We start from the raw sequence: 16,757 nt of genomic DNA, 5'->3' as shown, positions 1-16,757 counted from the left end.
CAGGGATGCCGTACACTGATCCCCGGCACTGAGCAGGGGGTTGGACTAGACAGCCCGTATGACTTCTTCCAGCTCTGGGATCCTATGATTCTAAGTCCTGGGGGAATGCAGCCTCAAAGTTATATCCTACAAGAATGCAGGAAGATGGAGATAAAACCGCTCGAGGAAATCAGAAAGCCGTACAGGAAGAGATCAAGATGGGTAGTCAGTCTGCAGCGGTCAAAAAGAGGAAGCGTCCCGTAGCGCCTTAAATCCCGTCTATGCTGAGCTTTGAGCAGCACCGTGAAATGTATTTTGTGAACTGTGAATTGTTATTGTTTTAAATTGTAATTTTAAATTGCGTTTTGACTGTTAGCCACCCTGAGTCCGCTTGCGGAGAGGGAGGGATAGAAAACCAAAAAAATAAATACAGAAAATTAAAGGCTAACAAAATTTGCAGCAGGGTCTGAGTTTTCGAGAGTCACTTTTTCAGATATCAAATAAGTGGTGACTCACAAAAGCTCCTACCCTGTCGCAAGGGTTTTTTTGGTGTGTGGTTTTTTTTTGCGTGTGTCTGCACCTGGACGTCATGTCGACCTCTGGTGACTGACCCCTGTTGGGGGCCTGAAGGATATTCAGGGAGATGGCTGAATATGCCTGCCCCTGCCTCCTGACTGGGTATTCCAAGGACAGTCTCCCATCCAAGTACTAACCCTAGTCGACCCTGCTTCACTTCCAAGATCGGATGAGATCGGGCTTGCCTGGGCTATCCAAGTAAGGGCCCCTGCCGCAAGCATTGTGAGTTGTTAAGGTGCTCTTGCTCTTCCCTTACAGGAATGACTGTGGTTCTTCCAGAGGTACCGTGGTAGCAAAATGTGTGCAATGTCAACTCACAAATGTCGATTCAGGGGTGACACGATAGAGGTTTATAAGATTATGCACCGGATAGAGAAGGTAGAGAAATTAGTACTTTCTTCCTTTCTCACAATACAAGAACTTGTGGGCGTTCAATGAAATCGCTGAGCAGTTGGGTTAGAACTGATAAAAGGAAGTGCTTCTTCACCCAAAGGGTGTTTAACACATGGAATTCACTGCCACAGGAGGTGATGGTGGCTACACGTATAGCCAGCTTCAAGAGGGGATTGGATAAACATATGGAGCAGAGGTTCATCAGTGGCTGTTAGCCACCAGGTATAGATGGAACTCTCTGTCTGGGGCAGTGATGCTCTGTATTCTTGGTGCATGGGGGGGCAACAGTGGGAGGGCTTCTAGTGTCCTGGCCCCACTAGTGGACCTCCTGTTGGCACCTGGGTTTTTTTAGACACTGTGTGACACGGAGTGTTGGACTGGATGTGCCATTGCCCTGCTCCAACAATGGATTCTCTCATGTTCCAATGTCCCTCATATGTTCCTTATTCTCCTCTCCTCCGTTTAATCCTACCAAGGCTAGGCTGAGAGAGCGCGACTGGTCCACGATCATCTGGCAAAAGCCAGAATTCAAACCTGGGTCTCCCAGATACTACTCCGAGACTCTTAACCATTATACCTCACTGGCTCCCCCATACTAGCGATAAGAAACCATGGTCATCCTTTTCCTCACTTGGCCCAAAATTTCATCTAATCACAGACTTGAGAAGTATAGGCCGCCTTCACAGTCACAGTGGCTAGAATCTTGTGGGGTTTTTTTTTTAAAGCAAAAACATTCGAGTGCATTGCATTCGGGGCCCTGGCTATCGGTTCCCAAACCAAACAGCAAAACTATGATTGCTCCCATTTGCGCCTGTTGCCATTTCACGTATTCAGGGGCCTCGGATTCCAAAACGACAGCCACAAAACAAACTCGGCGTGTCCACCAGCTGCGATCTGGCACCTGCTGCGGCTATAGCAATGGCATGCAAATGAACCCGGCCGCACATCGCCAGAAGATGCAGATGGGCCACAGACGCTTCAGCTTCACAAGATGCTTCTGCAGCGCGCCCTCCATTCAGAACTGTTTATTCCAATTACTCAGAAACAACCCCAAAAGACGACACAAAAGCTGTACGCCGTCGCCAAGATTAAGAATATGTCTCTACAACATCAAACCTGCGGAGCGGGGGTGGGGGGATCACTTTTGCTGCAAGAGACGATTTCTCTCTCGATCTGCTACACGCACACATGCCTACGCAGCTTACCGCCACTTAGCTTAAGTTGGCAATTTCCCGAATTCAATTAAACGGAGCCACGCAAGGGTCAAACCGATCTGAGTGCATCCGCGACACACACGATCCGGTTTCGCCGGATCGATCTGGGATCCATTTACTTAAAAATTGGCACAACTCCTCCTTATATTAAATAATGAGGCCCACTTCTCTCCGGGGACGGGCATGGGGTCGAGCAGATGCTAAGGAGTGTGGGAGCAGAGGATTAGAAATGCAGTATCTATAGTGACCGGTTTCCAGCACCTGCCAGCAGCCTCCCCAAATCTTTGGCACAAAGGGGTATTTGCTGAGCCAAGACACCCTTGTCATTTTTTAAGGTCCCGTAACCTCGATCTTGCAAAATTGAGCCGTCAGCAATACTTGAGACAGAGAATCCAAGCTTGCACGTCACTCGTGCACATTTTTTTTTTTTTTTGCAACGTTCACTTAATCCAAAGAAGTCTTTTTTTGGTAACTTCTAGCTAATGTGAGATTTTTTTTTTTTTTTTTTTTAAAAAGGGGGCTCTCTCAAAGAGGCCCATGAAAACCGGCAACAAGCTACATCAAGCATCCAGGAAAAAGGGTTTCGGAACAACCTGACACGTGGGGTTTCTGAGGTCCAAGGACTCAGGAAAGACTGTGTGTGCTTGTGTTTAAGAGTCTGCGTTTGGGAAAAGTGCAGAAAAAGGGCAACTAGAATGATGAAAGGGTTGGAACACTTTCCCTATGAAGAAAGGTTAAAACGCTTGGGGCTCTTTAGCTTGGAGAAACATCGATCGAGGGGTGACATGATAGAGGTTTACAACATTATGCATTGGATAGAGAAGGTAGAGAAAGAGGGACTTTTCTCTCTTTCTCACAATATGAGAACTCGTGGACGTTCAATGAAACTGCTGAGCAGTTGGGTTTGAACTGATAAAAGGAAGTACTTCGTCACTCAAAAGGTGATTAACACGTGGAATTCACTGCCACAGGAGGTGGTGGCAGCTACAAGCAGACAGCTTCAAGAGGAGATTGGATAAACCTATGGGGGCAGAGGTCCATCAGTGGCTATTAGCCACAGCTTATTGATGGAACTCTCTATCTGGGGCAGTGATGCTCTGTATACTTGGTGCTTGGGGGGGCACAGTGGGAGGACTTCTAGTATTTTGGCCCCACTGATGGACCTCCTGACATTGCCTGTTTTTTTTTTTTTAGCCACTGTGTGATACAGAGTGTTGGACTGGATGGGCCATTGGCCTGCTCCAACATGGCTTCTCTTATGATCTTAAACCTTTGCCTTTAAGATTCTCATGCACTGGATGTTGCTCAAAAGCGTGGGGCCAAGGCCAGGACCAAAAGAGAGCTCTCCCCTTCAGATGCCTGTAATAGCTGACACCACCAATGAACATTACAGGCATCCTGAGCCTTCTGCCCTCGTGTGAACCTGCCCTAGACTCAAGACGTCACTGATTCTGCCACTGAGTCAAAAGGAGTGTAACCTGATCGCTTGCTTGTGTCAAAATGCATATTTTGCACTGAGCTGGGGGGGGGGAAGCATATAATAGGACACGGTTGTTCGCTAGCCCTTTAATATTCTGCTTTAGCTTTTTACGGTCTCCACTCAAATTGTTTGCAGCTCCCCCTGTCACCCCTCCAAATGAGCCAGGGAAAACAAAAAGTTCATTGTTGCCGCACAAAAGCCAGAAAAAAACAAAAAGAAAGGCTCTCTTGTGAACGGCGAAGATCTCCAAGGCGTTCGGAGACCAGAGCGCCTTGTTTGCCGATGGCTGCTAAGTGGACCGTAGGAGCAAAATATTCTCGGAGGTCCAACACGAGAGCGCATGCTTTAAAACACTCCCCTTTAGTGGGAAGAGCGGCAGAAGACCCTGTCTGCACAATACAGGTGTCATCCAGGTAAGACTCTAAAGAGGAATGCGAAACAATGAATCCCCAGGAAAACAGGATATTCTCTGCCTTGCCTGAGAGAGCAATTCAAAAATGTCAAGTTAAATTTACTGGCCATGTTGCTTAGGAAACTGGTACATCCAGAACTAGATCTCTAGTTAGGATTTGACAAAGGGCGCTTGGACTCTCAAAAGCTGACACCACAAGGACTCTGATGGTCTCTAGATCCCCATTTGTGGTCAACTAGCCAGTTAGCTTCCATGTATAGACCTACAGCTCTGTCTCAACCGAACCCAGGGCTTTTTTTGAGCAGGAACGCAAAATTAGTTCCTGCTGGGCTTTTTCTACAAAAAGCCTTGTGTGAAACAACTGTGACATCGGGGTGTGCGGCCTAATTTGCAAATGAGTTCCTGCTGGGCTTTTTCTACCAAAAAAAGGCCTGACCAAACCCATGACGCTGCTTAGACCAGGGGTGTCAAACATGCAGCCTAAGGGTCACATGAGGACTCTTATCAGGCCTGCAACAACTCACTGCCATCTGCTTCCTTCTGCATCACAGCTGGCTTTGCTAGGCTTGCTAAATCGCAATAGAGCTACAGAGCAAAGCCTCTATTTTCTCCATTGGCTGACCAGCACATGAAGCAACTTATGTACAGAAGTTTGCAATGCCCAGCCATTTCATGTTTTCCCCTGGGTCTTAGGCTCAAAGCATCGACCAAGAGATTTCTGTAACGAATGTCACTAAATCAAAAGTAGGTTTGCAACTTACAGCTATACACCTGAACAATATCTGAACGGCATACTCAAGATTGCTACAGCACAGACATTGCCTCTAGATTTTGATGCAATAATTCAGAGCAAGAGAAGTTATCAGAAACTGCTAAATAAACAAAATTTTGAAAAAGTGCTAATCTTTTAAGCATGTTTTATTTTATTTTATTTTTTTAAAAAATCTTTAATTGTGTCTGTCTGTGTCCTTTATAAAGTTTATATCTCTGCTACCTGGCATTAGGTTTTACAACACACAGGGCCCGGCCCGACTAGGTCTCATTTATGTCAACTCTGACTGGCAGCTGCTCTCCTTCAGACATCACCCAGGTTTCCAGCCTAATTTAAATGTCACACATGATTTCATATCACCGGCTCCCAGATCGCTTCACAGGGCAGGAGGCCAACGCGACGTGCCACAGGCAGCCATACTTACGCGTGAAGTCGGTGTTCAAAGCCAGGCTGGCCTTGACGTCTCCTCGGGAGTTTTCCTCATCCGATTCCCAGGTGGAAGAAGCCGAAGAGGAGGAGAACGGGGAGGAGGAGGAAGAGGAGGAGGAATACGGGGCATCGTCTTCCAACTCGTCATATTTCCGTTTTAATACTCCAGTCATGATGAGTAACTGAAAGAGAACAGAAGGAAAAGAACTGGTTACTCAAAGATGCGAGAGAGGTCACCTTCAGCAGCATCCGGGCATGAAGGTTATCTCCTGGTTATTCTATTTTTATTTACTTGACTTCATTTCTACTCTGGCTTTCCCTCGAGTGGGGGGAGCCAAAGAGGCTCACGTCATTCTCCTGGACTCGTTTTTCCTTACAATGACCTTTGCGAGGCAGGCTGAGCAGGGCTTTTTTTTTGTAGGAGGAACTCCTTTGCATATTAGGCCATGTCCCCCTGATGTAGCCAATCCTCCTGGAGCTTACAGTAGGCCCTGTACAAAGAGCCCTGTAAGCTGTACAATGACCTTTGCGAGGCAGGCTGAGCAGGGCTTTTTTTTGTAGGAGGAACTCCTTTGCATATTAGGCCACGCCCCCTGATGTAGCCAATCCTCCTGGAGCTTACAGTAGGCCCTGTACGAAGAGCCCTGTAAGCTCTTGGAGGATTGGCTACATTAGGGGTGGGTGGCCTAAGATGCAAAGGAGTTCCTGCTACAACCCCCCCCCCCCGAATATTTGTATAATTGTGGATTGACTGGAGAGCCAGTTTAGTGTAGTGGTTAAGTGTGCCGACTCTTATCTGGGAGAACTGGGTTTGATTCCCCACTCCTCCACTTGCACCTGCTGGCATGGCCTTGGGTCAGCCATAGCTCTGGCAGAGGTTGTCCTTGAATGGGCAGCTGCTGTGAGAGCCCTCTCCAGCCCCACCCACCTCACAGGGTGTCTGTTGTGGGGGCGGGGAAGGTAAAGGAGATTGTGAGCCGCTCTGAGACTCTTCAGAGTGGAGGGCAGGATATAAATCCAATATCTTCATCTATCTCACAGAGTGTCTGTTGTGTGTAGGGGGGGGGGGGAGGTAAAGGAGATTGTGAGCCGCTCTGAGACTCTTCGGAGTGGAGGGCGGGAAATAAATCCAATATCTTCATCTTCTTCTTCTTCTACTGTGCTTATGGAATGTTTGGATTACTATGTTGTTTGTGAACAGTATAACGTGCAAATTCTGTACTTGAGGGAATATACAAAAATAACTAATGTGATAGTGAATTTTCTGGAGAGTTTATTGAGAATTCTTTATATGGTACAAGCCCCCGTATAATTTCCACCCCCACACACACACCTGGTAGCTGGTCTCCCTTCCTCCTGGCCTTTCTTTTTCCCACTTGTTCCACAGTTTGCTTTGTTTTTGTGTGCATATCCTGATGTTACCCTTGCAAAAGCCCGGAGAAGGAGGTGGACAGAAGAACAGTACGGAGTGTTCCGCCGCCGCAACAAAGCATTACCCTTGGCTCACGGTCGCCTCTAAGTCAATCCCTTCCTACACGGCTGCGGCGTCGACTCGTGCTAATTAACAAAGCCGCTCTGCAGACGGCAGCCCCGTGCGCTCCCCGGGGCAAGGGGGGGGGGGTGGAAAGCAGCCTCTCCATGCCAAAGGACAGAGAACACAGCACAGGGGACAAACCCCAGAACCAGGGCCGGATTAACAATTAGGTCAAGGCGTCACTGGCCTGTGGGCCCCCGCGTCTTTAGGGACCCTGGGCTGGCTCCCCCCCCACCAGCTTCCCCCCTGCTTGCAGCCCTCCCAGCCTGCATGTGAGCCCCTCTTTGCCCAGTTTGCCTGGTGAGGCCGCTGTTGGCGTCATCGCCAAGCTTGCCTCCTCTCTCTGCCTCTCCCCCGCAGCTTTGTCAAAGGGGCTTTTGAGAAGGTGCCCGTAGGCTGCAGCAGGGGCAACGGGTGGCGAGGCGGGCACTCCAGCTCAGAGATAATTTCAAATAGGAATGCCAATTCCCAGGTGGGGGCAGGGGATCCCCCAGTTTAGAGACACCCCTGCCCCCCCCCCCCCCGCTTCAGGGTCATCAGAAATCGGGGGGGGGGGGGAATGTCTGCTGGGCATTCATTATTCCCTATAGGGACCAATTCCCATAGGGAATAATGGAGAATTGATCCGTGGATATCTGGGGCTCTAGGGGGGCTGTTTTTTGAGGTAGAGGCACCTAATTTGCAGCATAGCATCCAATGCCTCTCCTCAAAAGACTCGCCAGGTTTCAAAAAGGTTGGACCCAGGAGTCCAATTCTATGAGCCCCCAAAGAGGCTGCCCCTATCCTTCATTATTTCCAAGCGGAGGGAAGGCATTTAAAAGGTGTGCAGCGGTCCTTTTAAATGCGATGGCCAGAACTCCCTTGGGAGTTCAATTATGCTTGTCACACCCTTGCTCCTGGCTCCGCCCCCAAAGTCCCCAGATATTTCTTGAATTGGACTTGGCAACCCTATTTGCAAAGGGGCCCCAAGATTTTGACTGCCTAGGGGCCTCCACAGGGTTTAATCCGGCACTGCTCGGAACGCAGGCAAATCGGTCTCCCTGCCCCTGGAATCGGTACCTGCTGGAGCAACCGGGCTCCTGAAACCCAACCCCAGCCCTCCGTGGGACTGCTACATTCCCATCATTCTTTCTCAGCCGCCCAAACAAACACAAAGCCCACAGCCCTTTCGAAAACACATCCCGGAGCTTCCAGGGAGTCAGCCTTGGGAACAGAAGGTAGCGCGTTCCCATGCAAATAGGGAGGGGGGGGGAGAGAGAGAGCACAGCCTGGAAGAGGAGCTCTTGCCAACTGCTGACAGCTGGAGCTGGTCCCTGCCTCTCCTCCTGCCTCAGCCCAGCGCTTCACCATTCCCAAAGCCCTCTTCCTGCCATCGCCTGCAGTTGGTACCGGGGTTACATCCGGACCCAAGGAGGAAGGGAGAGGGGAAAAGAGAGAATCCTAGAGTTGGAAGGGACCTCCAGGGTCATCTAGCCCAACCCCCTGCACAATGCAGGAAACTCACAAACACCTCCCCCTAAAGGATCCGCATTGCTGTTAGATGGCCATCTAACCTCTGTTTAAAAACCTCCAAGGAAGGAGAGCTCACCATCTCCCGGGGGAGCCTGTTCCACTGAGGAACCGCTCTAACAGTCAGGAATCACAGAAACACAGAGTTGGAAGCGACCTCCAGGGTCATCTTGTCCAACCCCCTGCACAATGCAGGAAACTCACAAACACCTCCCCCTAAATTCACAGGATCTTCATCGCTGTCAGATGGCCATCTAGCCTCTGTTTAAAAACCTCCAAGGAAGGAGAGCTCACCATCTCCCGGGGGAGCCTGTTCCACTGAGGAATCGCTCTAGCAGTCAGGAAGTTCTTCCTAATGTTGAGGCGGAAACTCTTTTGATTTAATTTCAACCTGTTGGTTCTGGTCCTACCTTCCGGGGCCACAGAAAACAATTCCACCCCATCCTCTATAGGACAGCCCTTCAAATACTTGATGGTGATCCTATCACCTCTCAGCCGCCTCCCCTTCAGGCTAAACATGCCCAGCTCCTTGAACCTTTCCTCCTAGGACTTGGTCTCCAGACTCCTCACCATCTTCGTCGCCCTCCTCTGGACCTGTTCCAGCCTGTCTAGATCCTTCTTAAAATGTGGTGCCCAGAGAGAGAGAGAGAGAGAGAGATTGACTTACAAAGCGGGGTTGCCAACTCCAGGCTGAAAAATTCCTAAATATCTGGGGCTGGAACGACAGGAATGTGATCATGCAATATGCACAGAAGTGGAAACAGCCAAGTTTCTTAGGGACGGTGCTTTACCAGCCTGCCCGCCCCATCCATGACAGGACATGCAATCCTTGGGGCCCTTTGGCAATGCGGCACCCGTGTGGCATTCGTTCAGTGGACCACGCCCAGCACCTTCTTGGATCACCGTTGGAATGCAATCTGACAACCCCAACGGCCAGCTAATGTGTGGGAAGCATGCATGATGAGGGAAGGATTCCTCCACCTAAACTTTCCATTTGGACAAGCTCTTCATTTCTTACAATTTGGGGGGTTTTGCAGGCTGAAGAGGCACTTCTTCTGCCCTTCAAAGAACCCAAGGCCTTTTTGTGGGACAACCGAAAGAGGGCCACCACAACTGGGATCACCACAATTAGGACCTTCACTCTGAATTTCAGAGCGGCCTACCATCTCCTTTATCTCCCTCCCCCACAAGACACCCAGTGAGGTAGGTGGGACTGAGAGAGCTCCGATAGAAACCACCCTTCCAAGGACAGTTCTGCGAGACCTATGGCTGGCCCGAGGCCATTCCAGCAGCGGCAAGCAGGGAATCAAACCCGGTTGGTCCCAAGTAAGGGCCCACGCACTTAACCACTACACCAAACTGGATCTCCAGTTGTCATTCCAGGAAATCTCCAGGCCACACCTGGAGGTTGGGAACCTTATCACAAAGCCACTTGCCAGAGAAAGCAAAAAAAAAAAATGACACTCCACATGACTGGGGGGGAGGAAATGCAGGATGCGGGAAAGGGAGACTGCGAAGCTCCGGGGAAGAAACCGATTCTGCCTCTTGGCTTAATACTCCACTAAGCTCTCTCCCCAGCTCATCCCTCCGATGCGGTGCTGATAGAACCACAGGTGGGTCAGCAATTCGGCTCTCATCCAAAACAGAGGGAAGCCACGACACGGGTGCCTTCTGCCAGGTCTCCAGCACGTGGTCAGCTTAATGCCTTGGAAACTTTCCATGCACTCCCCAGTGGTGAGCCAGCAAGAACTCAGCTTCTGGCGGAGACTAGGGCTGCTAAACCCAGCCGTGACAAAATAACGAAAACAGTTCCTAGTTCCTTCACAAGTTAAGTATGAAACTCCAAAGCATTGATTATCATTATCCAATCCAACTTGTACGTCTAATTCGTTTGCAAAACTCATCTAAGCACAAACTTCATTAGAACAGATTGCATAAAGTGCGTGGTGCTACAAAGGGCTTGCAGGTCAAAGCGCCAGCGCACTTTTATTCTCCACGGGCACTTGGATCTACAAGCGCTTTGTAGCACTACGCACTTTAAGCAATCTGTTCTAAAGAAGTCTGTGCTTAGATGCGTTTTGTAAATGAATTAGACGTACTTACCTTAAGATATTAACTGCTGAATTGGATAATGATAATCAATGCTTTGAGGTTTCATAACTTGTAAATGAATTCGGAACTGTTTTCCTTATTTTGTCACGGTTTCTCATTGGGTTCTCATTCTCTCCATGATTCTCTCTGCTGTATTTTAATCCTCAGGTGGGGGCAGGGGATCCCCCAGTTTGGAGGCCCTCCCCCCGCTTCAGAATCATCAGAAAGCGGGGGGGGGATGCCTCCATTATTCCCTAAAGAGACTGATCCCCATGTGGTATAATGGAAAATCGATCTGATGCCTTTCCTCAAAAGACCCCCCCCCCCAAGTTTCAAAAAGATTGGACCAGGGGATCCAATTCTAGGAGCCCCCAAAGTAGGTGCCCCCATCCTTCATTATTTCCAGTGGAGGGAAGGCATTTAATAGGCGTGTAGTCCTTTTAAATGTGCTGGCTGGCACTCCCTTTGGAGTTCAATCATGCTTGTCACAACCTTGCTCCTGGCTCCACCCCCAAAGTCTCCTGGCTCCACCCCTAAAGTCATCAGACATTTCTTGAATTGGACCTGGCAACCCTAGGCTGAGACCACGGAGGGCCTCTCTGGCAAGCAAACGGAGGTGCAAGAGCGGCATTTCTTTGCACAAGGGCCTCCCTCGCCCTGCCTTTTGCAACTCCGCTTCCAGCTCAGAGCCGATAACCCTCTTGCGGGTAAACACGTCTGTCCTTGGCGCACGCCGTGTAAAACACCTGATTCGGGCCGTGAGCCAAAGCAACGCACGCGTCTCCCGGCTGCCCGGAAGGACTTTGGACTTCCCTCTCAATTCACTGGAGGCCTACGCTGGACCCAGCAGCCTTTCCCCAACGTGCTTAACCAAATGCCAGATGCTCAATCCCCTGATTTTCGGCTCACTGCCTCTGCAACGGCAAAGCTCTCCCTGCCAGGAAAAGAGGGGAGAAAAATATCTGGCATCTCCGTCAGGAAGGAGGGGCTTCTTCGTGCTGACAGCTCAGCGAGGGCCCCCCAAAAGCTCTGGGCAGGTTGGGAAGGAGTCCCAAAGCTCCGAGCAAGGCCTGCAGCGGGGCAAGCCCTGCGGCGACCTCGCCTCGCCAAAATCAACTCGCCAGTTTGGTGTAGTGGTGAAGTGCGCCGACTCTTATCTGGGAGAAGCGGGTTCAATTCCCCCACTCCAACACTTGCACCTGCTGGAATGGCCTTGGGTCAGCCACAGCTCTGGCAGAGGTTGTCCTTGAAGGGGCAGCTGCTGGGAGAGCCCTCTCCAGCCCCACCCACCTCACAGGGTGTCTGCTGTGGGGGAGGAAGGTAAAGGAAATTGTGAGCCGCTCTGAGACTCTTCAGAGTGGAGGGCGGGATATAAATCCAATATCTTCATCTACCTCACAGGGTGTCTGTTGTGGGGGAGGAAGGTAAAGCACATTGTGAGCCCCTCTGAGACTCTTCGGAGTGGAGGGCGGGATATAAATCCAATATCTTCATCTACCTCACAGGGTGTCTGTTGTGGGGGAGGAAGGTAAAGGAAATTGTGAGCCGCTCTGAGACTCTTCAGAGTGGAGGGCGGGATATAAATCCAATATCTTCATCTACCTCACAGGGTGTCTGTTGTGGGGGAGGAAGGTAAAGCACATTGTGAGCCCCTCTGAGACTCTTCGGAGTGGAGGGCGGGATATAAATCCAATATCTTCATCTACCTCACAGGGTGTCTGTTGTGGGGGAGGAAGGTAAAGGAAATTGTGAGCCGCTCTGAGACTCTTCAGAGTGGAGGGCGGGATATAAATCCAATATCTTCATCTACCTCACAGGGTGTCTGTTGTGGGGGAGGAAGGGAAAGGAGATTGTAAACCGCTCTGAGACTCTTCGGAGTGGAGGGCAGGATATAAATCCAATATCTTCATCTACCTCACAGGGTGTCTGTTGTGGGGGGAGAAGATATAGGAGATTGTAAACCGCTCTGAGTCTCTGATTCAGAGAGAAGGGCGGGGTATAAATCTGCAATTCTTCTTCTTGGAAACGCAGCTGGGCCAGAATTGTTTTTTCGCCGCAGCCCTGAAACTTTGGCAACAACACGAGAGAGATCCCAGGTGCATCCACTCCTCCCTCCTCCCCCGCTGCCGATAACGGAGAACTTGAGCTGTCAGGGACGCCTCCGCATTTTAAGCCCGCCTGCTTAATTAGCTGCTAAATTAGGAACTGTGGTCCCTCTGGGGTAGGCTGGAAAACAACTGGCTTTGCAACCTCAAATTTAAAACAATTTATTTTTAAAGGAGGGGAGGGTATTCTGGTGTTTACTCGGATTGTCTTTGTATCAATAGGAATCTCCTCCTTTGTAAGAACCCATCTGCACAATATAATCCAGGGGTCCCAGAAACCGACAGCACCCGCCAACGCCTTTCTTGGAGCCCACCAAATGCATCTAGAGGAACAAGATGAAGAAGATGTTGGATTTATATTCCACCCTTCGCTCTGAATCTCAGAAGCGGCTTACAATCTCCTTTACCTGCCTCCCCCACAACAGACACCCTTGTGGGGTAGGTGGGGCTGAGAGAGCTCTGACGGAAATGGCTGTGGAGCAGAACAGCTGAGAAGAAGAAAATGATGACAAAGAGATTGGCTGTATACCCTGCCCTTCACTCAGTCTCAGAAGTGGCCTACAATCTCTTTTGCCTTCCTCTCTGACAACAGACACCCTATGAAGTGGGCGGGGCTGAGACAGGCCAAAGAGAAGCTGCCCCTTCAGGTACAGCTCTGCAAGAACTATGGCTGACCCAAGGCCATGCTAGCAGGTGCAGGAGTGGGGAATCAAAACCAGTTCGCCCAGACAAGAGTCCGCACACTTAACCGCTATGGCTGACCCAAGGCCATTCCAGCAGCTGCAAGTGGAGGAGTGGGGAATCAAAACCGGTTCGCCCAGACAAGAGTCCGCACACATAACCACGACACCAAACTGGCTCTCAAGAGGTTGACAGCAGGATCAAAACAATCCTTCTGCCTGCATCTGTAGGATGCCCTGGAGAGGCCATGGCACAGCGGTACGGCATCTACCTGGGATGCAGATAGTCCCAGGTTCAATCCCTGGCATCTCCAGATAAAGGTGATGGGAATGACCTCTATCTGTAGACAATATTGACCTGGAGGGACCGATTATCTGATTCAGTATAAGGTAGCTTCATGTGTGTTCATGAGTGCTCCAAAACAAAATCACAGATCTATGACACCAAGGTGACACTGTTACAGAACAAATGCATTTTGCACATGGTCAGAAACACCACTGGTTCCTTTATATCAGGGGTGGCCAAACTGCGGCTCGGGAGCTACATGTGGCTCTTTCACCGACTACCAATGGAGTACCGGATCCGCTTCAAGGTATCAGCACTGACCTTTAAAGCCTCGTGCGGCCTGGGACCGGCATACCCGAGGGACCGCCTCTCCCCATAGGAGCCCCGGAAGTCGTTACGTTCGGCCACCCAACATCTTCTGACCATCCCTGGCTCAAAGGACGTCCGCCTTGCTTCGACCAGGGACAGGGCTTTTTTGGCCCTGGCCCCCAACCTGGTGGAATCAGCTCCCTTTGGAGGTTCCGGCCCTCCTGGACCTGTTACCGTTCCGGAGGGCCTGTGAGAAGGAGCTGTTCCGCCAGGCCTTTGGCTGGGGTGGGCAGGTGGGCGTCCTTATTTAGTTATACCATCTGACCACCCAACACCGACTACCATCTGGATTGGAGGAAATCGGGCCGACACAGCTGGCATCTTTGGACACCTAAATTAAGCGTCGGCCTTAACTGACATGAAATCCGAGCTATTGGCTCAGCTGTCAATTGTCTTAAACTTTTAACTTTCAATATGCTTTAATTGTTTAACTGTTTTACTGTTTATCTATTGATGTATTGTTGGCTTTTTAACTGTTTGATATGTTGGAATCCACCCTGAGGCCTAATAATAATAATAATAATAATAGATTTTATTTATATCCCGCCCTCCCCGCCTAGGCGGCTCAGGGCGGCTAACAACATTTCACACAATTAACATAAATAGATAAAAGTTTAAATTTAACAATTAAAAGAAATTAAACATAAAAACCAGTTAATTAAGTTAAAATACATAATTCAAATTACATTAAATATATCTGGCAGCAATAAAATTGTTTGGCGCTGGTTCTGCCAGTTTAGATAGTTCCATGATCGTATTATAGATGGCGGTTCTTTATTCTTAGCAACTCAGCAGTCGATATCGGCATAGGCTTGTCTAAAAAGGGCGGGAAAGGGTGGAAATCTAAATGAATGAATGAATGAATGAATGAATGAATGAATGAATGAATGAATGAATGAATGTTGTGTGGCTCTCGAAGTCCTCACCACCCCGTCGGCTGGCTTCGAGAAAGCGCTCGTCTCTTTAAATGCATTCTCCAAACTAAGCCACCTGGCGACTTGAATGCATTTAAAGTTGATTTCTTTCTATATTTCCCTCCCTTCCCCCTCCCCGTCTAGATTCCTTCCTTCCTCTCCCCCCTCAAACGTCGTCTGTCTTTTGTCTCTCAAACATCCGATGTTCATGTCTTGTGGCTCTCAAACATCTGAAGTTTATTCTGTGTGTCTCTTACATTAGGCAAGTTTGGCCACCCCCCTGCTCTATATGCACCGAGACCAAATCCTATTTTCAAGCAAGGTTATCAGGGGATTGATTCTGGATCACATGACACCACAGTGCTGGGCCCCAAAGGGAGGAGGAGGAGGAAACGGTTTGAATTATTTATCTCCAAAGGGGACAGAAAGAGATGCAGGAAGGCAGCACTTAAAGGAGGGCAAAGAAAGACTTCCACTATTTTATTGCACTGTCAATACGCTCCGGCCCAGAATCAAGCCGTACTTTATTCTTAATTAATGCGAGAAAGCTTTTAAGTACAATCTCTCCCCCACTCACCCCAAAGGCATCAATCCCGTTGTCTTTTCCAGCCCCTGGTTTGAATGGCTCGAAAACTGGAATGTCGCCCGGTTTAGATTTCCAAAGGCGGCTTCCGGAGAGCCCTGCTAAGAAGTTCCGTCTGCCCACCCTTGTGAAGGGAGGCACAAAAGGGACCTACCTAGTTAAGTCTAGCATCTACCGTTTCTGGTCCAAACCTTACCATAGCCACATATTCAGAGAGCCAGTTTGGTGTAGTGGTGAAGTGTGCGGACTCTTATCTGGGAGAACCGGGTTTGATTCCCCACTCCTCCACTTGCACCTGCTGGAATGGCCTTGGGTCAGCCATAGCTCTCATGGGAGTTGTCCTTGAAAAGGCAGCTTCTGGGAGAGCTCTCTCAGCCCCACCCACCTCACAGGGTGTCTGTTGTGGGGGAAGAAGATAAAGGAGATTATAAGCCACTCTGAGTCTCTGATTTAGAGAGAAGGGCGGGGTATAAATCTACAATTCTTCTTCTTACTAGGTGACTTTCAAAAGGCAGTGCTTTTGTTAGCCCTATTTAGTAAACTACTGACCTACCTTGTAGGGCTGTTATAAGGAATACAGGCTTTTTTGTAGCAGGAACTCCTTTGCATTTTAGGCCACACACCCCTGATGTAGCCAGTCCTCCTGGAGCTTACAGTAGGTCCTGTAAGAAGAGCCCTGTAAGCTCCAGAAGGATTGGCTACATCAGGGGTATGTGACCTAACATGCAAAGGAATTCCTACTACAAAAAAATGCCCTGAATACAGGGCTAACATGAGAAAGAAGGCTGAACGTTCTGAAAAAGGATTAGGAAAGAGAGTGCTGTGGCAGAGACAAAGCCGCACTCCCAGCTTTCAGACGATGCCCAGGACAGGAACTCATACAGAGACACACACACTCAAGAAGGGCTACTTCTAGAGGAGGGATCCATGACCTCTTTGAGCCCCCTGGCACCTTTGGAACTCTGGCACAGTCTGGCAGGAGGCGGAAGCAGTCACAAAACGGTTGCTGCAGATTCCCCCAATGGAGATCCTTGTGCTATGCTGGCAGTTGCTGCCAAAATAATATTTTAAGAAATCTGTACAGCCAATCAAATCTCCAATGGCCAATCAGAAGCCTTGTTGGCAAAGCCCCGTCTACTTTCTACAAGCCCTTGGCGGACAATGTTGGCGCATGCCGCTGGTGCTGTATCAACAGCAGTAGAGTGTCCAGATCATGTGAAGTGATGGTATCTCACCTCACCTGGAGTCTTGTGTTCAGTTTTGGGCACCACAGTTTGAGAAGGATACAGACAAGCTGGAACGGGTCCAGAGGAGGGCGACGAAGATGGTGAGGGGTCTGGAGTCCAAGTCCTAAGAAGAAAGGTTTAAGGAGCTGGGCATGTTTAGCCTGGAGGGGAGGTGGCTGAGAGGTGATACGATCACCATCTTTGA

The 16,757-nt window shown here is 49.5% G+C and overlaps 1 protein-coding gene across 1 annotated transcript in view; it reads right to left on the bottom strand.

Annotated features, from left to right (window-relative positions):
- CSRNP1 (cysteine and serine rich nuclear protein 1) overlaps positions 1–16,757 on the bottom strand; it is a 44,329-nt gene that overhangs the window by 9,017 nt on the left and 18,555 nt on the right. The window contains exon 2 of the mRNA XM_060248048.1: positions 5,251–5,437. Coding sequence (XP_060104031.1) covers positions 5,251–5,428 — 178 coding nt within the window. The 5' untranslated portion in view covers positions 5,429–5,437. The remainder of the gene's footprint in view (positions 1–5,250; positions 5,438–16,757) is intronic.

This window comes from Heteronotia binoei, chromosome 10 (assembly GCF_032191835.1).
Source record: "Heteronotia binoei isolate CCM8104 ecotype False Entrance Well chromosome 10, APGP_CSIRO_Hbin_v1, whole genome shotgun sequence".
NCBI classification, from domain to species: Eukaryota; Metazoa; Chordata; class Lepidosauria; order Squamata; family Gekkonidae; genus Heteronotia; species Heteronotia binoei.
Note: the sequence above shows the minus strand (reverse complement) of the source record. Positions and strands in the feature narration are given on the sequence as shown.